General features: G+C 36.9%; 1 protein-coding gene across 1 annotated transcript in view; it reads right to left on the bottom strand.

Annotated features, from left to right (window-relative positions):
- Positions 1 to 23,542, bottom strand: part of CTNND2 (catenin delta 2) — a 506,399-nt gene that overhangs the window by 121,125 nt on the left and 361,732 nt on the right. The window contains exons 10-11 of the mRNA XM_062503028.1: positions 19,870 to 20,083; positions 5,162 to 5,345 (exon numbers count right to left, since the gene is read on the bottom strand). Of these exons, the coding sequence (XP_062359012.1) occupies positions 5,162 to 5,345; positions 19,870 to 20,083 (398 nt within the window). The remainder of the gene's footprint in view (positions 1 to 5,161; positions 5,346 to 19,869; positions 20,084 to 23,542) is intronic.

Here is a 23,542-nt window from a genome sequence, read left to right as displayed (position 1 = left end):
ATTCTGACAGGTTTCTTTCTGACTGAAAATGTGGGCTTTCTGATGGACAAAACTGCATGGTCAGAGCCTGAGAAGAGCTCTTAGGTTCTACATAAGCACAGAAAGTACTGAGGTGGGTTGGTAAGTCCAAAATCTCTATATTCATCACAGCACCAACAGAGAGGGACAAAACATGATTGCTCTGTTAACAGGAGGAGAATCACAAAATCAGCACCAACATTCCTAGTCCTACTGTAAGAAGCCAGCTCCATTTATACTCAACAGCAGATATTCAGAGCTTGCACCAGTCAGTAAAGCCAGAAAGGTATTATGGCTTCCACAATGTAAACACACCTACACATCCACACATACATACATGTATCAGTTTAGTCTCAAACATGTTTCACAAAGGTGTGTCTAAACATATGTTTCTCTAGAAACGAAACAGATGATGAATAACACAGTCTAATACATTTATCTGATGCTGTTCCCATGTCTTATTCTGTCAGTATGAAGCAGAATGTTCTATTGAAAACAGAGTACAGAAGTTCCTAAGAATAGGAGTCAATAGACTTTGAATGTTTAGAAGAGAACTGGAGGAGAAATAAGATAGTGAGACAAATGCATTAGCTATGTCTGTGAAATACCTCACTCATCCACAAACCAGTTGAAAACATTTGATACTCAGGTTTCACAGCTAATACAAGTTGTTTCAACAAGGCAATTTGATTCCTTCCAAAAGTTGATCTATCCAGAAAACACTACAGGGTCAATTATCCAAGTCATGTTTTATAAATCCTTTTCCCTTTTGCTCCTCTGCTTTAAGGGCTTGTTACATATTTATTCAGTTTAAAAATAATTAAAGGTAGTTTGTTGAATGTTTTTACAAGTACAAAAGTATGAAGTATGAAAACTGGAAAATACGGAGCTTTCTAAATAAATAACTTCTGGAATGATACTCCCATTTCTAATCAAGTAATGGGGTGAAGATAAATATTTTAACAGGTCTTCGATTTTCACAATTGCCCTTGTACTTTCAGTGTATGATTAAAGATTAAATACAACACGGAAGAAATAAAAAGCACTTTATAATTTTGTGTCTAAATCCACACTAGAATTTTAGAACAGTAAAGCCTTAAAATTCTTCAAAGTCCTCAGATGATATTCTATTAAATTAAATTAATTTTAAAATAATAGAAAAACAAGGTTCTAGATTATACATGAGGCAAAAATTCTTGAAGTGTTTTTTTGTCTGTGTTTTTTTTCAAGTAAATCTCTGGACAAGGATTTAGAGTTCTGTAATAACTAAGCTTGAAGTTTCAGGTTAAGACAACACTATCCAATGTCTCTACTGCTGATTTTTAAATTTCAGATTGGGGATTGAAAACCCCCTCCCATAAACAACCGGGATTACAAACTCAGTTTTCACTTGACTATCCCTAATAAGTTTAAGTGAATCAGAAACTATAAATCAATGATACAGTATTTCCCTAACACAAGTAAAAGAGTTACAGTTAAAATACAACAGGAAAAAAAGAAGTCTAACTTTACCAGAGCTTAATGAGGTAAGGTACTAGTATCTCAGTAGGGAGGCAGCTAAATTGGGTGATTACTCCAACATAGCACACTGAGGTCTGGCGATTTATGAAAGTTGAATATTTAGATTAAATTTGTAAGTGATAGCCATAATGCTATATTTAGATCTTTAAATTATCTAAACAATTTCAGTGTTCCAGTTATGTAAAATTAATTTGTAAAATATTGTATTGAAACTACTTTCTTTTTTCAAATCAGAAAAGTATGCAAAATGCAGTTTGTAAATAACATCTTTAAGGAAAAGAGAAAACTACAGGAGAAGGAGGTCTGATATTACTGCTGTTTTTTATGTGATTTCAGCTGCCTTACTGGGTGACCGGAGTTACAGACTTATGAATGTGGTTAAGAAAGATAATGAATAAGCATGAGTACTAAAAATTGTAGGTAATACCAACTTTTTAATTGAAAAATCATGAGAAATTCTCATGAAGAATCTGAGAACAGCAAAGATCAGCAGAAAGAATAATTCATATACTGTTGCGATAAAAACACAAAACAAAGATCTGACTATTGCTTTATAACGGCCATTGTAAACTACTTATTACCATTATATATGGGATAGATTATATTACATCACATCATCTCTCAGATACTATTTAAAGTTTTCAGCTGTGAATACACCAGACAACTGAAGTCACAGAAGACTGAAAAGAACCCCTGAACCCAAATCCTCCTGGCATATTTGTTAGCATTAAACCTATGTAATACAACCTGACGTCTCTAAAATTTGCCAACGTTAGATATTCAGAATTTGTCAAATATCCTGAACACTACTACTCCTCTTCTGATACTGAGCACTGCCACTGATAATCCCAAAGCAAGTGAATTTTAACTGCATCCCCTCAAAATGAGCTCTAGCAAAAACAGAAAAAAAAAAAAAAAGCAGAGGACAACCAAACCAGAGTCTTAGACAAAATTCTTCCATGGAAGATGAAAATGGACTTTCCTTTTAGCAAGTAAGCACAAAACAACCACAGCCAGCAATCACATTACATCTTTTTGATTTACCTCCTTGTCCAGTGAGATCTTGAAAAGGAAATACAGGTATTATAACTAGACCCAAGTGTGAAAGCTGTTCAGTTTATTGAGGGTGGTGGGTATTTCATCTGAACAGAGCAAAACTCCAATCATCTTCACAGAAATTTCTGATCCTGCTGTTTCCTCCAGCCTACAGTCCCAGCATATTACATGAATTCAACAGAAGAAACCAGTTACCATCTCAGGGGTGAGCTAGCACTTTTCTCTTGCACAATCTCAGATTTGACATTTTGTATAGAGAAAGATATTTTCAACAGTGAGTAGGGAAAAGTATGCAAGAAAAGTTACCACTGGTGTGAAGTACAAGTAAGTTTCAACCCTCTGCAAATGTTCTTGCTCTGCCAAAGAGCATCCACACAGACTCAGTGGGTTGGAACTATCTAAAGAAGATGGATGGAGGCCAAAATAATATCTGAAGCCATCAGAGAGGATAGAAAGATGCATTTGGGAAATAGTGAGGGTTTGATATCAGAAAGATATTAAAAAGCTGTACTATGATTGAAGGGCCTGGGCTTAGAAGGAAGACCAAGCTGCTCAGGACAGCAGTTTGAGCTACTGCTACAGCTACCTGGGAAGGATTCAAGAGTTATAATATGCACAGTCTTTTGCAGGCAGATATGAGCTTATTTTGCACGAGCTGACCAGAAGCCATTCTGCTATGACAGCATCCCATCAAGCGCTTGGTTGTAAGCCTTGCTGCAAAGCAGTGTGTGTTAGATCAGGCAACGTACCCTTCTCACGTGGCCCCCAGTCCTCAGGCTGACCCAGAGTGCAGGCTACAGTAAGCTCACATCAGTTTGCAAATGGGCGTGCACATACACTCATAAGAAGAAAAAACAAAAAAAGGAGAAAGATTTCAAGACCAGAGTGCAATGAATCCATCAACTAAGAGGAAGGAAAAACTGAAGTTTGCAGGATCAGGGATGAGCATTGGACCCTGAGAAGCAGTGGAGAAAAATTAACAGGAAGATGAAGCTTATGGTGAGGGGAGATCAACACTGGACATGCTCACTCAGAGAGGGGACAGTGTGAAGCCCCAGATTTGTAACAGACATTTCTTTCAGAGGCAGCTCTTTAACTGAGACACATTCAATACTGGAAATGTGAGACTTTTAATGTAGTAAAGGTCTTCATGTAACATCTTTTGTCACCTCCTACCAATTATGGCAACTTTTTTTTTTGGTAGTGATTTGAATGAAATAAAACACTATTATACTATCAACTCTTTTTTAAAAAAGTCAAAACAACTCAGGTACAAATACCTGGCTTCAGTCACATACCACAACATAGCTGGTATTCACATAATCACACCTGTTTTGAAGTCCAATATTACAATACTGCGTTTAATTCCATATTTGAAATATGGAAGTTACTATCTTCTATCTTTCATTCTCTTCTGATTGCATACAAACTTTCAATAATATTTATTGTTTTTTCCCCTTAAACTTTTCAAATATAACTTTGGAAAGGGAGACATTTCATTTGATGAAAGAGCACAAAGACAAAAAGGTGCTTGGTACAGATACATAAAAAATACTGCTATTTTACTTTGCCTCCTGTCCCTTTTGCTTTTTTATTTAGCTCTTTAATGTATATCTGCTTTGGATGAAACATACAACACAGATTGCCTTACTGACACATACTATTCACAATATTATTTTCTGTGATGTATGTAAAAATATTAACTAATCTATTTTCATGTCTCTGGGATAGATAATGCCTCTGATTATCTTCTCCAATATACATGGAGAAAGAAAATCTACACTTAAAAGAACCTGCCTATTATCTTAAATTATCTTTTCATTTCATGAAAATGATATGCATTGGAATTCAGAAATTGCTATAATCCAATCCTTTAGTAAGATTTTGTCAGAACTGAAACTCTCATTCTACTTTCATTTGCACATCTACAGTGACTTTTAGGAATGGACAAATCAAATTGCACATATTTATATAAATGCACCTTTGCACTGCATATACAAGTTTGGCATAGAAACACAAACATAAATCGTTATCATACTTGTTAAGGATCTGTTTAAGTCTTTTGGTGGAAAAAAGTTAAATTGGTTGGTCTCTTATTGAAATTCTCATCTTCCCAGAGCATAAAAAAATCTACTTTATATATTTATCACAACTCCAGCAATGGCATCTGGAACCTTTAAGATATGTTACTTTTTGTGAACATCTTCATTATTTTTTGTACTGATTAAATTGGATGTCATAGTGAGAACATACTGACTTTATTTAAGCAACTGGGGAAACAGGACGAATCTACAAGGGAGAAAATACATGTAATATACAAACTTGGATGAAGGCAGTTAAGAAAAGAAAAACAGAAAACCCCCAACAGCCCTTCTAAAGATTGCTTTTTAATGACCTGAACTTTGTATTGTAATTAAATTCCAACTTTAAGTTTATACCACTGGAAATCATCACCTTTGCTGACAGACAAACTAATAATTTAGTTTATAGATAACTAAGAATGAGAAATACCAATTCAAACAAAAGCAAGATGATTAAGGTAGAGCAAAGGTTTTGAAGTACTCACCTTAGGCACCCAGTGGCATTGCGCAGCACCTGTGACGAATGGAGCTGAATTTTATGATCATCCTGGAGTGGAGAGTTTTCCCATCCAGAGTGAGGGATGATCACTGCATTGGTCAACACTGCAAGGGCATCCTGGATGATTGGCATTTTCAGTGCATCACAGGAGGATAGATTCCAGAGAACTCCTACAAAAAGCAAATGACTAATCATTAACACTTCTCCAAAACAAGTTTGAATGTTTTTTAGTTTAAAAGCACCCAATCCAAACCAATATATTTCACAGCATTGGTTTAATTTAGCTGTTTCTGTCAAAAATAAAACAAACTACATTGTAGATGGGGCTGAATGACACCTGCAAACTTTTGCAGAGGGAATACAGTTTTAAATATGAGGTGTGGTCACATCAGCACTGGAAGTTTCTCAGAGCTCTGCCTAAAAACTGAACAGCTGGTTATGATCTAGGCCTATGCAGGTTGTGAAGCACTTGGGGAATGAAGGCGTATTACAAGGAATTTTTTAGGGCTTGGTCTTCAGATATTTTCCTTCTAGGTAAAATTAATAAAAACCAGTAGCAGAAAAAAGATTCTGATTTACACAAAAACTTTCAATATTGATAGATACACATTGAGAGAACAAAACTTCAGTCCTGTGATCTTCACTGTAATGGAAGTAACTATCTAGGCTTGTTTGTACTACAAGCAAAAAGACTTTCTCGACAACCTGATAGAGTACTACTACCTTACCAGACTTCAGCAAGTAATATTGCATTTTGTAAATATTTAAAACTATGCAAAGTTACAGAATACTGTAATGTTTACATGCAAACAGCAAGTTTAATGGTGCAACTAACAAGGAGATTTACTGGAGTTAAAAAAAAACCAAATCCATTGCAATTTGTAATGTGCCAAAGAAAAAGAAGAGAAATCAAGAGGCAAAGTTTTCTAAGCAAGTCTGCAAAGATCAAGGTCACTGTAATTGTGCCACACAGAAAGCAGGCGAGAAATTGTTAGGAGCCAAAGACACCCTGCTTTCCATTCCCATATTTATGTATTTGTGTATTTGCTGGAAAAGCACATGTGACTTTGGTGCTGTGCCAAGAGCTTCTGCTGCTGGGCAGCTCTTCTTGTTGGGAGAAGCTGGAGGACAACTTGCTTCTCTGAAGAACCAGTGGTCTTTATTTTAGCTCAGCACCCTCCCAGGAGGAGCTGGAAAAGGAAGCCTGCCTCATCATGCCCCTTCCCTTGTCAACATGAGTCCTCTTCTGTAGAACCCAGTCCTACTCCTCCCTACTCTCCTTCCCAAAGGACAGTAGTCTGAGCATGAGTGGCAAAATTGAGCTTTGATTTTACAACTGCCAAAGTTTTCAACCAAAAGAGAAAAATTATTACCATCATCATCATTATATATAGGTTATAAATACAAACACTAAAAATATCCAAGTGGGTGTTGTGGGAGGAAAATGCTGAAGGAAGGCCTTAGGAACACAGACTCAGACATTTATAAATATAAGCAGCAAGAACTACCTGCTCACAGCTTTCCTTAGCATTCTGAGCTTTGACAGAGCAGAACAATTAAGAGGAATCAACTTAAGTTTTTGTGTTTCCCTTTAAAATTAAATACCTCTATGGGGAAACTATTTAAGTTATACAGTTTCATTCTTAAATTATTTTATATGTAACTGTCTGCAAAGGCAGTTACACAGTTTAATATAAAATTTTGATCAATATGCTAGTGAAAAAACACCATTAACATAATCTGCATGAGGGACCAACTTTAGCTACAGACAAAATAAAACCAAACCAGAAATAAGAAAAATGTTAATTTTAATAAAGTTAATTTTTTTTCATTTAAGAACCGCTACTTTAAAGGGAAAAGAGTTTTTGTTTGAATTCTGAATGTCTTTAGAAAAATGAATTCCACATTCAAAGGAATAAATATGAGGGATTAAAGGAATCCTTCAAAAGGATATCAGTACTTTCTTTTCTAAGTGTTCTTGTTCTTGGCAAGCTTTAATGGCACATCTACTACTCTTGAAATACCTAGCATTTTGCTGGGTTTTGTCAACAGAAACAAAATGTGGTTGTCTTTCTTTTTTTTTACATTTATCTAGACAGGTGTAAATGATGTGCATGATATAAAAGCAGAGAATCAGCATGCAGATATTTCCCCCTTCAAGGTTCAGTTTTGTCCTTATGCAAGACAATGAGCTGTAACTTTCTGAAGAAGTCCTGTTTTAAAAGTGAAGCAGAAGAGAGTGTTTTGATGGCAACAAAACAATACTTAGGTCTTCAAGACATAGTCATGAACTAGAAAAGCAGAAAAGAATACAAAAGAAGCAAACATAAGAGTCCTGTCTAGCAGAATGCTTAAAAACCTGTATGTCAAAACTATTTTTTATTCACTTCAGTTTCTTGCTAATTTGAAGTAAACTCACATAAACATTGTGGTATTCAGCAGCAGATGAGTCTAGAAATATTCTTTAAGCCCTCTTTCTCTAACTGGAAAATTTAACCTTCAGAGTAAAGGATGATAGGATCATCAGGCTAAAAAGGCTATTACACCTTCTCCTAAAGTAATTTTAAGTCAAGGCAGAAGCAAGCAAACTTTAAGTCACGGCAGAAGCACTGCCCAGTAAGCCTGATGCTTCCTTCTGAGTTTTTGCTCCTTACAGTTTTAAAGAGTGAGACAATCTTCTTCCACCCCAGAACAATGAGTTTTATCTAATTGTGAGACTGAGTACTACCAACCAAAGAACCAAAAATTTTTTACTGACATGTTAAAATTTATTCTCACAAGCAGTGCAGTCTGCTACATGCTGAGGTTGGCATTCTACACGCCTCCTTGTAACCTTCTTAACCAGGAATTTGCAATTCTGAAAGGGCACTGGCAATTCACTTCTCACTGTTTTTGCTGAGGATAACCTGGAGCTAGATTTATGTGGGGTCTGAGAAGATGATCTATTGGCTTGACTTTGCAAGGGAGAATGACAATAAAATAAATCCTTTCCCTTTACACCTTCCATTACAGAGCCACCTTTTTACCACGTGATTCTGAACATATTTTCCAAGTGTGTATTCATGACATGCCCTTTAGGGTTACTCTAAGAATCTGATTACTGAGGCCATGTGACACATTACTCTGAAAGCCCTGCCTGAACCGGACTTCTGAGCACAAGAAGCAAGTCAGCAACAGCCTAAGAGGTGCCTTGACCTACCCCTGGAGAATTTCCATTGTCATCAGCAGTCCACAGGAAGGTAAGGGACGGACTCACCAGTGGCCAAAGACAAAAAATGGGATCCACTCAACAACACAACAGCTATTTAGTTCCCGATTTATTGCTACTTCAAATTATGACTTTTATACACACACACACACACACATATATATATATATGTAAAAAGGCATCAATATAAACAAATCTCTAACAACAACTACAAATAAAAATGGAAATTAAGAACTGAAAAAGTAATCTTTTCCAAAAAGCATTACCCCTGCCACACTTCCACTATTTTTTTTGGTTCTTTTGTGGTGCAAAAGATGTACTTTCCCAAATAAATTATATGGTAAAAAATATTGTAAGTAAACAAATACTATTTGGAGAAACAAGACTTTGATTCTTCTCAATATGGGATGTCTAAGCCAACTTTCAATTATATTAAGATTTTGCTTATTTCATATTCTCTGTAAAAAGGAAATAAAAATCACAAAGTATTCCAATGCATCCAGGTTCTCCTTTTCCATCATAATTTAACAGTTTGGCCATGGAGTGATGCAGAAAACCATTTGATAGTGGTGAGAGACTGCATCCCACAAAGAGAGACCAAAGCATTGGCAGGCATTTTTGTTTATGAACTGAAGGCACAGAAATACTACCGGGAGTTTCCCTCATGAACACGACAATTAAGATTGAAATCTGAGTACTAAATACCCTACATGGGAAGCCAAGCACAAGGGATCTTTTGCTGGAGTCCTTAGGAAAAGCATCTTCTACCCCAAGCTCCCAAGTGCTAGAAAAGTCATTTGCTGGCTGCCGCTCTGAGCCCCCGCTGTAATTGCAAGGCTGCTCTGCAGAGCTGGATCTGCTCCCTGGCAGCAGATGTGGGCTCCCGATAGATTACAGCAGTTCTGCTGCAGAGAATATCAACCACAACATTTCTTAATTCAAAGTGCAGCAAGATTTCACAACCAGCTCAACCATCAAGGTGAGAAACTGGCTCGGTAACAGACTTTCTGTATGAAAGAAAAAGTGGCTGATTTGAAATGTTCTGGCATCTGAGCAACACACAGCTCAGAAGGAATCTCCTTAAAAGCACACTGCGAAATTAAGTTTAAAATTGGCATAACAGACAAAAAACTTTCACCAATTTTCTTGAAATATTTATCTGGTCCATGAATGAATACCTATGCACACCTCACTGTAATTCACTGAGTGACATGCATAGAGATGGTTTGCTATCTGGGTCTAAGCTGATGTAGGAAAAGGCCACATTTAGAAATACTGAGTTTCAGTAAAAGCCATAAGCAAGCAGGAGCTTAAGGAAGGCTAAGCAAAGTTGCAGCTGATCTTGACTACGTAAAAGTATAAGATTATATACAGTATAAAAATATAAACATTTCCTCTGAAAAACTAGCCCTTTCTTTCTTAATTGCTGCTCTTTTCATTCCAAAATTACATCTTGGATTTTATTAAAACAAAAAGGAGGGGTCAATTTTAGTATTGATTATGACCAAGTTTCACCCAAATTCTATTGCATTAACTAAAGAGTCTGCATTTCTCTCATGGGACTGGATTTTGACCTAAGGTTACTCCTCTTTTTCTGCTGTACAGTACAAATTAACATACAACTGTGGAAGGGAAGAAATGTCAGCCAAGAATGTTAGATAGTTATTAGCCTTCATGTTAAACAGCAGAGGAAATACTAGAAGAGTTGACCAAGGTTACTGTGGAAAGATCAGTGATTCCTGCTTAACTTGCCTTCCTAGCTGATTAAATTAAATGAGTCCCATAAAACAATGAAGCCAAACCAAAAAGAATTCATTGTAAGTGACAGAAATACAGAAAAAAAAAAAATCAACTGCTTAATAAAACATTTTATGCTAACACATGACTAATGGCAATACCATTCCAAATTAAGTACTTTATTAGAAAACACAGGAATCTAACAAGGATGGATATATATGAATGGCAAGATTTTTTTCAGTGCTTACACCTGTGTTACATTGAATAATCTTTTCTAGCACCCAAAATCAAAACATATGTTTGATAACAGACCCTAATACAGAGAATAAAAATGCTATAATTAAAGCTGAACATTAAGTTACACCTCTAAAGACAAAACTCCTTTCTAAAAAGAACCAGTTAAGAAGTTAGTTCTATCTCCAAACTAACTAAAAGTTAGTTGTATCGATAAAATTGCATCTATGTGCAAAATGAAAGGCTCAGCGTACAGTTGCTAAAAAAGAAAAAAGAAGGAAGCATTTACTAGCCAAATTGTTACCTAAGGAAAAGAGAGCACTGTAAATAACATTATTTGGGAGGGAAGAAGGGAAGTTGGCCTTTAGACTTCAAAATAATAAATAAAAAAGAGTAAAATTACTGGGCATAGTGAAAACAGCAATTTGACCACAGAATGAACATGTTTCACCATAATCTCAAACTTCCGTTTTGTAAACAAAAAGTGAAATATTCAGATCTTTTCTAAACAAAAAACTATTTTCAAAATAAAACTTAAGTATTTTGTGTGACAAATCTCAAACATTTCAAACTACAGAGTGGTTTTAAACTGCAAGCATTTTAATACTCCATCATTCAGGCAGGCCCATCAAAATTATATGTCCAGCTGAATTTTTCCGAAGGATTCTACTTGCTGAAAAAGTTCAATGCAGCTCTTATGTCAAGCCATATGCTGCAACAGATGCCTGCTATTTATCACTCCAGACTACCTTGTTTGCTATTTCCTCTTAAATCTCAAATTTGACTGAAGTAAAAAAATAAAAAAAGAAAAAAAGAAATTTATTTATGCAGTATATTAACAAGCAATTATGAAATTATGAAATCAATTTCACTGCTTCATCAATTGAAATATGGGAAAAAGTTGAATGAATTCTCTGTAGAGGATGCATCTCTCTGTACAAGAGGAAAACAGTTACTTCCCACTTAGAGAGAAAAGCAGAGCAACAAGTGACCATCTTGGGTTTTGTGTTGGTGCTGAGGGTGGTAAAGGCAGGACAAATGAACATGAATTTGCCTGGGAAACAGGGAGAAGGAAGCAGGCTGTGATAGGAAAATGGATGAAGCCACCCCCAAGCAGACCCCTAAGAGAGAAGAGAGGGACTCCCCTATCAGGAGCAGCCCTCAGCACCCAGTAACTTGTTCTCCTCTCCCACATTCCCCTCCAGGGAAACAGGCACTGCAAGATTTAGGAAGGTTTTGTATTGCTGTGGAAAAGTACATTCCCTTCTACCTATAAAAATGCTTTGGATGTAACACCTGACACGATAAATCAGCACCCCAGCCTGTTGCTATGAAAGCAGGGCATAAGATTGAGAAAGAATCCATTTTAACACATCTCCTTATTTAACTGGGAGCAGCAGGGGGTAAAGAAGTTAATCTGATTTTTCAGAAAACGTTGAGAATAACTCTTCATGAGTACAAGAGATTCTCTCAGTGGGTTTTCCCATTTTCAGAGCCAAAATAGTGACAGCATATTGAGAAAGGGGGCAAAGATTGTTTTATAATTAGACAGTAAAATTGTAATAGATATGGTATAAAATGATCCAGTTGAACTGTCAACACTGTTTCCCTAAGTGTTTTTTGATAAGTCAGCATCATTTCTGAAGAAAAATTACACAGTTTATTAGATTACTTTTAGAATTTCTGGTACATATGAACTATAAATAGGATGTGTTTTTAATGACTCAGGAATTTCTTGAAGATGACAGCCTATAGGCTGGAAATCAGTTTCCCAACGTCATGAGTGTAAGCTGTAGAACCTTTTACCTTCCTGTTTTGCAAGGAAAATTACTACAAAGATTTGGTATTTTGGTGAGTGGTTCCACACTGGGTTCATATGAAGACTTCATAATATTCCAAATAATTACTGCTCTGAATCTGTTTGAAAATCACTTCCACATTTCCGGAAACGATGGCAGTTTTTTCTGTAAGTGATGCTAAAATCTAAAATTTAAGCTCTGCCACACTGTAGAATCATACTGTAAAGTACAACACACAGCTGAGCATGGCCGTAGCACATCCACTGACTATGAAATGCCGGCCTATTAGTCTGGGGAAATACAATTTGTACAAATAGTACAAAATACAAATTTTAAGTATTTTATTAAAATTATGATGATGCAATAGTGATTTTTGGAGACTCTCTGTAAACCTTAAAGTAATTCATGACTAGGGTGGAAAGACAGAGTTGCCATGCAGCCCACTAACCCTGCCACAGGGTTTGTACTACCTTGGTGGAATTGTTTGAAGTTATATTGGGGCACTTGGAGCTTCAGTGGGATTAACTCAAGCAGCTGCTTCTGCACACCAGAGGCCTTCATTTATTTTACTTTTGCTTAGCTTTGATAATGGTCTGGATGAAGCCAAATTTTATCAAGGTAGCAGTAACAAGCAGTTTTTCTGAGTTAAACAAACCCTCGGTTCCTGTTTTCTCGCCCACAAGATTTTAGATGTAACAGCATAAAATGATAAACTAGCCTGTGCAAAGTTTTGGCTGTGAGCTCAAATGCATTGTTTTAAAAGCAATCTGAGGCTTGCAGGGGATTTGACAGAGTTCAGCTTTTTTAAAAAAAATTCTCAGTGCTTCACAGAACTCAGGGTGGAGGTTGAAGTAAGGAGGTTTGCTTAAAAGTATCTCAAGCAAAAGGAGGGAGTCAAATTACTATGTAACCACTGGGAACTGAAAAGGGTCTTGTACTTGCAGAAAGAAATACTGAAGAAACTACAATATGTAATTCCTTATTCAGCCGCTGGCTTCGATCCAGAATAAATAGATTGGAAGTTTCATTACACAAATAATCTTGTTAATGTTGAAAACAACTTACATTTAAAACACCTAATTAGAAGTAAATGACTTCATAAGCTTTAATCAACTTTTAAAATTGATTGTGGTAGGATATTGTACTTGCAATCACATCCATTTAACAAAGGAGTAGGAAAGGTTTATTAGAGCTAATACCCTTTAAATCTCCATTTTGAATAAAAAGCATTTAAAATACAAGCAAACTTTAGTGCTCAGGCAAGTAGATTTGAAATTTGTTAATTTTATCCTAAATCTGCTGGTGGAAAAATAATTCAAGTCTGTAAGTCACCTGCCTCCATGTGTGACAGAGTTCTTCAAAACACTTGTTTGAAGTTATTAAAGAGAATTTGCTTATGTGCAGAGCAGACACTAATCCACAAATGAATGAACATATTTTCCTGCCAAAATCAAAATCATTACTTCTGAAAGTAGTGTTCTGTGCTAGCAGTTATCTAACTCCATGTTTAACCTTTCTAATTTCCTTGACTTGACAGGACACAGTGATCAGATGCTGGAGCTGGAAGAGCTGTATCTTAAGAGGCACTTGTGTACTTTCTGCATTTATCCCACATCTCCATTTTGTTTTACTACGTAGAGATATGGGCTCCAAAAGGTATTTGGCAGTCTTATTCTCTTAGCTAAGCATATACTGAACCAGAGCTATGTCAACCTTGCAGCAGCAGTCTTAGCATGGTTATGCCATTGTGACAATTTAAACATCCATATATGGCTTCTTGTGTCATCTGTTTGAAAAGCTTGTGATAAGCAGGATATGCATCTAAAAACATGCATCTTTATAATCTGATTTTCAGTTTGTGTAATGTTGAAATTGTCTCTTTGGTTCCAAGAGCAAGCCACTTTGTACATTTATCTTCCTACCTATCTTTTTACATTACATATCAAAAGCTGCTGATTAAGTAGGCCTTTCACTGGTCAGGCTTCCTTAGCCTTGCATTGCTCCATTACAAAACTTGAACACAGTTAAGAAATGGGATACTTAATATGAGCGATATTGGAGCAACCCCAAGTATAAACTTGCAAAAGAAAACGGATATAATAGAGATTTTAGAAATTACATCAAGGTGAAATACTGTAAGAATACAGAACTCATAGAAGACTCTGGTTCTTCTTAAGGCTGTGGGAAATTCATCTCGGAATGGGATAAAAGACCCTTTATTAATTTTTAAATCAAATTTCCAGAGAGCAATAACGTTACATATAGGTGCCACCTCCAAATGAATGTTTGTATCACAATAAAATTTCACATCTGTGTTTACACACTGCAGTAATTAAGGTAATGTCAAGGGCACTTTTGCAGAAAACTATCAGATTATTAAATTAAACTGCTTTAAGATTCTAAGTACTAAACAGTCAACCTTTTGCCATAATATTATTAAATAAAATTTGCAACACAAAAAAATCCCAAGTGTAATAGCTTATGAAGTCCAATTAGAAAATAACTAATATTACAAATAGGAAACAATTGCAGGCATGTGATTTTAACTTTGGGAACTCCCAATGGAAGAACGGCCATTGTACTAGGAAGTTAAAAATTTAAATAATTCTCCAGAATTACTTAAAAAAAAAAAAAGAAATCCAATTAAATCTTACACTGAAGTCTTCCAATGAAGTGAGCTAAAAGGTCCATTTAAATAGAATACTCCCTTAAACATGCTTTACACATCACTGCAGGCTCACTAACTAGCAACTACACAGATTAGCAAAAGCAGATACAGGGCTCAAAGGGACCTTCTGGAGTGACTTGACCAATCTGCCAGTAATTTATGCACAGCCTAAGAAGCAACATGCAGTCAAATCAAAAGGAGGCTTCACCTGCAGTGCTTATCTCAGACCAGATAGATCTAAGGTGGACAACATGCAATTGCTTTCAGTGACACTGGGAGATTATCCATAAGGTTATAAACCCCTCCTTATAAACATATGGCAGCTACTAAAAGTAAAACAGGACTATGTAATAATATTGCATAACATGGGGTGTCAACAGAGGATCAGCCAGGCCAAAACACAAACTGGCCACAGCTGAAAATAAAGACAACACTAATGATACTGGAATCCAAAGTCTGGGAAGTAAATTAAATTTTTCCCTGTCCAACTTGACTGTGGGCTAAAGACTCTTGGAGAACTAGTGCTTCTTTGAAAGGAACATTTTGTACACAATATCTTGTAATGTTTTACAGGAATGGAATATATGCCTCTTGATGCAGTGAATAAAAATGTGAATGAGATACATGGAGTCAGTATCTATCTATCTATCTATCTATCTATCTATCTATCTATCTATCTATCTATCTATCTTTTGTATATATGCACAGTTTTAGATAGTTTCTGCTTTTTAAATTTTTATCATGTGCTAATTTTTATAATTTATATATTTTCAGTAGACAATAGTTAAATCTCTGGCACTTTATTGTCAACCAAAATAAGCAAGAGACTGGCTGCTAGCACAAAAAAAAAAGTTTCTCCTGACATTATTTATAGCTGCAGCTCTTTATCATCATGTACTTTCTAAAAGTGGATTATCCACTTTTACCTTTCAATCAGAAATGGTATTTACAGATTTTAAACAGGTGATGCAGTTATACAAGGGCCCTCTTTAAAAGGAGGTTTTTCTAATCCAGCTACCTCATTGTTCATAGGTAGAAACTGTGTTTCTAGCTGTGATGGATCTTGTTTGTCTAAACTGAGAACAGCAGTTTAAACCATTCTATCTGAGACAGGTACCCAATCAAGCTGATGGAAGAAGGAACAAGCATAGATTGAATCACAGAATCACAGGATGTCCCAAGTTGCAAAGGATCTAGCAACAGCTGCTTGACCTCACTTCTGCACAAAGCATCCATGAGATTCTTCTGTTATTCTTGCTAAAATGTTAGATTTTTCCATGTATGTTTTTTTCTCTGGCAGTAAAATGAATAGAAAAAATTATAAAATAGAATTTTGGGGAAGGGTTCATAATTAACTAGGTAAAGGCAAGAGAATCAGAAATCAGCTATTCATTGTCATTATTACCAAGTGTAAACATTTCTTTCTACCATCTTCAGGATCTGTGCTAATGTTCTACTGTATTCCTCTCTATTTATAGTTATTAAAAAAGTGTTAACATTTAATTATTTTAAAATAGAAGGGTTTTTTTCCCATTAACAGGTGCTACTGTGGAAACTGGCAGCACAGTGCTGGGGTAAAAAGATGGCTAAATTAAGTGTGGTGCATTCATCTTACACCTATTTCTTTTTATTTACAGCCTTAACACGAACAGACGTACAGAGTTACATTGTGATTCAGATTCTCCTTGAGACTCTGGAAATTACCAGAGGCTGTAGGCCATGCCAACATCTCTACTTCTATCAGAGTATTTTGCTTTTGCACAAATGTATATATTCATGAGTACACCTAATTTTATCCATGTTCTTCTAGTAAAAACCTGCAACTGTGGAAGTGTTTCTGTAAGAATAATCTTCCCATATCTTAGGAAATATTTCCTGGGCATTAACACCATTTAATTTCATAACACCCAGGCAGCACACTTCCCTCAGAGCTTCTTCATGGGAGCCTGCACTGAAACCATTTCCTTGACATAAAAGAGCCTTGAAGCTCTGACACTTTGCTATACGGTTGTGCAATCCAAAAATTTGAGCATGGTAAGGTTTTCCAGTATTAGCCCAAGACCTCTGCTGCTGAGGAGGACAAAGACGAGATAAAGAAAAAAGTGAAAAAACACTGTTTTGGAGAGATTGTGGCAGAAATAAATCTCTGGGAAAGAGGACAAGCCACAAATGGTGCCTAAGGCAGTCCTGACAATCAAGAAGCTACTGGGCTAGAAAGGAGGTCTGCAGGTTTAAATACCCTTCCAAAACCAGTCTTGAGATTGCCAGAAATTGAAGTTATAATCTGCTTAGGGAAGAGCAACAAGAAGGAAGAGAACGTGCATGTTTGAAGAAAAAACTAATATCAGAACTTTTGCTCTGCTGGGCAAGTGCTTCATGGTACTTGGGACAGGCAATGAATGCTTCACTACTGCCAGACAAATTGAGCTGCTAAAAAATCTCTCTGGGCCGTATTTCTTCCCTTGCAGCTGGATGCCTACTCAAGAGTGATTCACACCTTCATCTCGACAGATTTCTGGACAGGTCATTTACACCTAATAGGCTCAGTTCCCCATCTGTACCACAGAGATAATGTTACTTCCCCAACTCAGAGAAGTGCTCTGAGGACAAGTGTGGATGACTACTTAGGGGCAGCCATGTCAGAGACTGTATGAATTCCTAGAGCATGAACTTTGTGTCCTCTCTAAAAGTAACAAACAAGAGCAGCTTTTATATAGATAGCATGCACAATGAACATGAGATGGAAAGGCTCAAAGTATTGTGTTTAGTCCCAAACCAGACATTTGTTATTATTTTCTCTGCATCTCCTCCAGGCTGTGAAGCCCCTACTGAAATAATTACCTTCCTGCTACTTCAGCTCAGGAAGGCTGATGGAAAGCATGAGGAACCTTTTATTTTTTCTTGTGCCTGCCACCAAGTCAAATGTTTTCATTACCAAGGGAGCTGCTGCAAGAGCTACCTTTCATTCTCCAGAAAGGACAGAAAGAAGCAATTCAGCTGCGATAGCTGTCACAGTACAAGACTTCACAAAAAAAAAAAAAAAAAAAAAAAAGCAAAGGAGAACTGATTCAGATGCATGACTTTAGCCTGTTTCCTAAGAGATGCAAGATGAGAGCGGTAGCTATGAGTTTTGCTTTGGAAGGAAGCTTTGCAGAACACTACCACAAACATGCCTGCATTTTGAAAGCAAGGGCCAGTGATCTGCATTCTGAAAGGCACAAAACATGGCCAGGGCAAGCAGTGGCCTTCTGGGATGTACTGGCTATTGAAAACAAACAAAAAACTCAGATACAAAAACCAGCTCAGGAATAAAATCTTGAAATACCGCTGACTTTGATTCCATTTTCCAGGATCACTATCTTGGTCTTCTCCCCTTTCACACACATTCAGCACCCCTGATGCTCACCATACATGGGAGCTGCATCTACCTGTACATGTAGATGCCTTTGTACCTATAGAAAGGCAGGTAACTCCCTACTCCTGATGGTCAGTACTTATTCCTCTTGGTAATAAGACTTTTAGGGCATACTAGAAAACAAACATCCTCTCTTTCTATGGGCATTTGGGAATACTTAACAGCATATTGTGCAATGGAACCAACATAAACTGTAGCTCAGTATATTTTCTTTAAATGACCTAATGACATTACATGTTCATCTACAGATGGCATGGGAAGTGCCACAGTGATTGCTGAGGTTTATTAGCAGTTTGCCACTTACTACTCAGAATAAATAGGCAGAACGTTCCCTGGAGCCAGGATACTGACAACATAACCAAGAGACAAACAAGTATGTTGAATCTGAAGCAGTAGTTACGCTTTATTAGATCTGTCAGTAATTCTGTCACTCTACAGGAGGTACAATCTGAGCTAATGTAACCTGTATCTCTTCCCCATTAATCCTGACTAACAAGTAGGAGGTGATAACTGTTGCAACTAAGAAACAAAATTAAATATAAAAAAATCTACATTTAATAAACACCATGCAGTTTATTCAAACACCCTCAAGGAAGGAACCTGGACCCAACTAAAGGATGGTATCTTATCAGTTGTATCCTAAATGAGGCCTGATGTACAAGGGTAAGTAATTTCTGCAGAAACACAGATGGTAACATGTACTCTGATGACTCTGTGTCTGTGACAGAAATGGTAATTTTTTTAAACATATTTTAGTAGGAAAATCATAATGAAAATACCAGCATTGAGAACAGGATAATGAAAGTATTTTTGATTTATAGTGTTAAATAATCACCAGATAGAATGAAATCACAAAGTGAAAAATAATAAAAAAATCCTCTACCTTGCTTCTGTTTTACATATTAAATATGCTAGCTTAAGGGCAAGGTGAAAAAAATCCTCCAAACATTTCCTATCAGTCCTGTTTGACAGCATTCCTGTATTCCTGAACACCACTACCCCTCCCCTCTTGAATTTCAGAAAGGAAAAAATCCACACAACCTTAAAAAGACCAGATCCTACTATATGAAGAAAATAAATAAACTACCACTACCTGCATGCTGTGTGTGAAACACATCGCATAGCTTGCTATCAAATCTCAGACAAAAGGCTTCAGAAGATGATGTCCACCTCTCTAATAGTTTTCCATTTTCCTATCAGAACCCTGAGAGAGGCAGAAAACCCCCGAACAAATCCTCCCTCTCACAACATTATTACATAGGATATAAAAACATTGAATAACAGTTTCTAAGTAATTTCAGTAAAATATGGCTCCTGCCTGGCCAGCCCTACACCAGACAGGACGGAGAGCAGAGGATTCCCACCACAGCATATCCATGTGTGGAGCACATCTCTTCCAAGAGCACTCATGGCTAACCAAGAACAAAGTGAACCAGCAAAAACAACCATACCTACATCTGTAAACTGCATGATATTGAAAGCTATTCGTGCATTACATAAATCCAAAGGGCTTGAAAGCTTTTTGTTATGGAAAATAAGATGGTCATGAAATAGTTACTGATGGAGCAAGTGCCATAGGACTGTGCTTGCAAGACTGACAGAGTTTGAACAAAAAATATTGAAAAATTCAAACCTGTGACCAGTTCTCTGATTTCCAAATCTGTAGTCTTGCGGAGTAACCGTACTAATGCTGGGATACCACCACAGTTTTTCAGAGCTATTTTGTTGTCATCATTTGCCTTCCCATATACCAAGTTTCTCAGAGCTCCACAGGCACTACGGTGGACTTCTGTCATCCGATGGTCCAATAGGTCCACCAGTAATTGTATTCCTCCTTGTCTTCTTATCTGAAACAGGCCAAAGTGATAATCATACAGTTAGTGAATGAACACCAGTATTAATACATGCTGTTCAATGTAATTAAGCTGTGTTTTATGCAGACTGAAGTCCAGCAAAGGTGTGCTGGTAACACCACAGAGCTGCTACGTTTCACTGCTTTGGTTCCTAGTGTTATTCTTTCAGTGGCAACGTAACTGTAGAATGACAAATCAGAACCACTGTAAAAGCAAAGTTAGTCGAGATTGTTGCCTCATCAAGGTTTCTCATGCTTTTTCAAGGTTTGCCTTGGCAAGGGTTTCTCCTGCGCTGGAGAAACATCATCTCCTTTTGAGTGTAACACATCACAAGCTAGAAAAAACCCACAAGGCTACAGCAAACAAAAAAAAGCACTTAACATCATAAAGTTTTTAGGAGTCCTGCCTTTACATTTAAGTACTGGGAATGGGAATAGCTACTGTAGTCTCAGTAAGGATGTTATACCAACTAAACTGGGATGAGCAAAGATGAAAGGAAAAAGAGGAAGCAATCAGAAATACAAAGACAAGGATGAAAATTAAATTGTGGTAAGCTTGTTATAACAGTATTGAGGGAGACCCTTAATTGATGCAGAAATAGAAGTCTTATGTGTACCTCAGGTGACCTACAAAATAAATTTCTAATGTGATATGTTACATAAAAAAATTTCTAAAAAAACCACGAAAATATCTGATAGAAATGATCAAGATGGTCAGGTACAATGTATTATTAAATCCATTTCAATCAAATAAATCTTTATTGTTCTGTAGCACTACCTGTTCCTCAAAGAGTAATGTCTTTGTTCCTCAAAGAATAATATAAAATCAGTCTTGGATCTGATTTTAAGAAACCACACAGATTCATAACTAGCATCTGAGTAGTACAATGCTTTAGCTTTATGCAAGTTATACAGACATCTCTGAGAAAGTCAGGAAGTTTCCCCATGGGTGTAGCAGGCTGAGGCCCAAAACAAGCCAGGTACTTTAGCTGGCCATTTTATATTTAAGAAAAAAAAAAAAAAGAAAAAAATAGAAATATTTTTGAAGCAGTTTTTGCACGGCATGTGCTCTTGGGGCTTTGCAGGGGGATGTCTTGGAAGACAGAAATAGATAAAGAACAGTAAAATCTATTAGGAATTCTGGCTACATTAACTAAATTAAAATCTTTAGAACCAATTTATGGCATTTTATGGATCTAACATAAGCTTAAACAAGGTGAAGTGCTAGGTCCTCTGTTACTGTCCCAACAAGCCCATGGAATGCTACAGGCTTAGGGAAGAGTGGCTGGAAAGATGGCTATTACAAAAAGAATTGTCAGCAGCAAGCTGAACAGGAGCCAGATGGTGCCCAGATGGCCAAGAAGGCCAGTGGCATCCTGACCTGTATCAGCAATAGTGTGGCCAGCAGGGCAGTGATTGTCCCCCTGTACTCAGCACTAGTTAGGTCACATCTCAAATCCTGAGATCAGTTCTGGGCCTCTCACTCCAAGAAAGACATTGACGTGCTGGAGCGAGTCCAGAGAAGGGCAGTGGAACTGGTGAAAGGTCTGAAGCACAAGTCTTGTGAGGAGCAGCTGAGGGAGCTGGAGCTGTTTAGCCTGGAGAAAAGGAGGCTCAGGGGTGACCTCATCGCTCTCTACAACTGACTGAAAGGAGTTTGTAGCCAGGTGGGGGTTGGTCTCTTCTTCCAAGTAACAAGTGGTAGGACAAGAGGAAATGGCCTCATGTTATGTCAGGGGAGGTTTAGGTTGGATGTTATGAAAAAATTCTTCACTGAAAAGGTTATCAAGCAGTGGAACAGGTTGTCCAGTGAATTGGAGTCACCATCCCTGAAGGAATTAAAAGGTGTGCAGATGCGGCACTTAGTGGGGTGGAATTTGCAGTGCTGGGTTAATGGTTGGACTAGATGATCTTGATTCCTTCCAACTTAAGTGATTCACTTCAAATAAAGACTGAAAAGTGATTCAGGCTTTAGGGTTCCAAAATTGAGCTATATGAAATTACTCACTGCAAAACCAGAAGTTCTCCCTTTCTTCTTCAAGTTTATCTGGCATATTCTTATTTTTTTAATACAGCAAAACCGAAGAATAGAACAGTTGTGTTATCAAAAATGTTACAATGTTAAATTAAGATGTTTTAATGTCTACACAGTTACCACACAGCTTCCATCTAAATTCCAAAGTAATCGTGTTTAAAGATAAACTAGGATATTTTTCCTTGAATAGGCATCATATAATTACTCATGTGCAATATGCAGGTCACCTCAAAGACTACAGCAGCTGGACTATACGATGCATGAAGAAATATGAATGGACATTGGTAAAGTACATCAATTTCAGGCAGAAAAGTTCACCCATCTTTTTGAGGGTTTATGCTTCTGCTGCTCAGAGAAACCACGGCATCTTTCAGTTTGGAAATGGGAAAAGCAGATAAAAGAGAAAACAAGCTGCAAAATACCTCACTGGTTAAATCTTCTCCAAGTGAACAGGATGACTTGCAATTAAATAATTAGCTCATTTCTGAGCCAGAAAAAAAATTACCAAGTTTATTAGGGAGAAGGGTGTGCAGCTTGCTTGTTTTGTTTGCATGGGTTTACAATCCTTTTAACCTTCATATAAAAATAAATTTGCTTCCCCTACTAACCAGATTTTCAAAACCAAGCATGCCACATGAAAAGCCACCTACACGACAAAACAGAAGACATTTACTAAACAGACTAGGAACAAAAATTTATGCATCAGTTCTACAGAAGGTGAATCAACCACTGAGCTTCATGCACCTACCTTGGAAAAGAAACAAGATCTGATAGAAGAAAGAATACAGTTAAAAAATACATGAGTTGCCTGGTGTGATGAGTAATATTAGGAACAACAGAATGAAAACATGACTGCTGATCTTTGTGAATTATATTTTTAAATCACAGTATGTTGAATGAATATTTTAATTGCTTTGCTGCTAAAAGAAAAAGGGTAAGAAACTAAGAATGAGAAAAAGTATTACTTTGTAGAAAAAATCATTCTGTGTGCTACAATTCAGCTAAAGACTTGGAGGATTCTGTCTCCATTCAGAGAGACTCTGTGCCTATGATGTTTTTCCCAGTCTTCCCCTTGCACACAACCAAGTGGCATCTCATGTTCCTGTGCATTTTATCCTGTGGATGCTCTCAGGTGATAGGTTTTGCTATCTTCTGCTAATTTATAAAGGGAAATGTGTGGTTCTGCTACACTGACAGTATTCCTGAGCTGCACCTTTCCTTTCCAGTCAGGGTAGCTGAGAGCACAATAGTGTTCAGTTCATGCAGCTCCTCCTCTCCCAGGAACCTGAAGCCAGCAGCAAACTGAAGTGATTCAAAGATAGTTTCTTAAAAGCAAAGGCATTAAATATTAATCTAAAATGCATTTCCATCAGAAAAAAAGGTAATACAGCAGAAATGAAATGGATGTTACATAACACT

Source organism: Cinclus cinclus, chromosome 1 (assembly GCF_963662255.1).
Source record: "Cinclus cinclus chromosome 1, bCinCin1.1, whole genome shotgun sequence".
Taxonomy (NCBI): Eukaryota; Metazoa; Chordata; class Aves; order Passeriformes; family Cinclidae; genus Cinclus; species Cinclus cinclus.
This window is presented reverse-complemented; position numbering and strand designations above follow the sequence as displayed.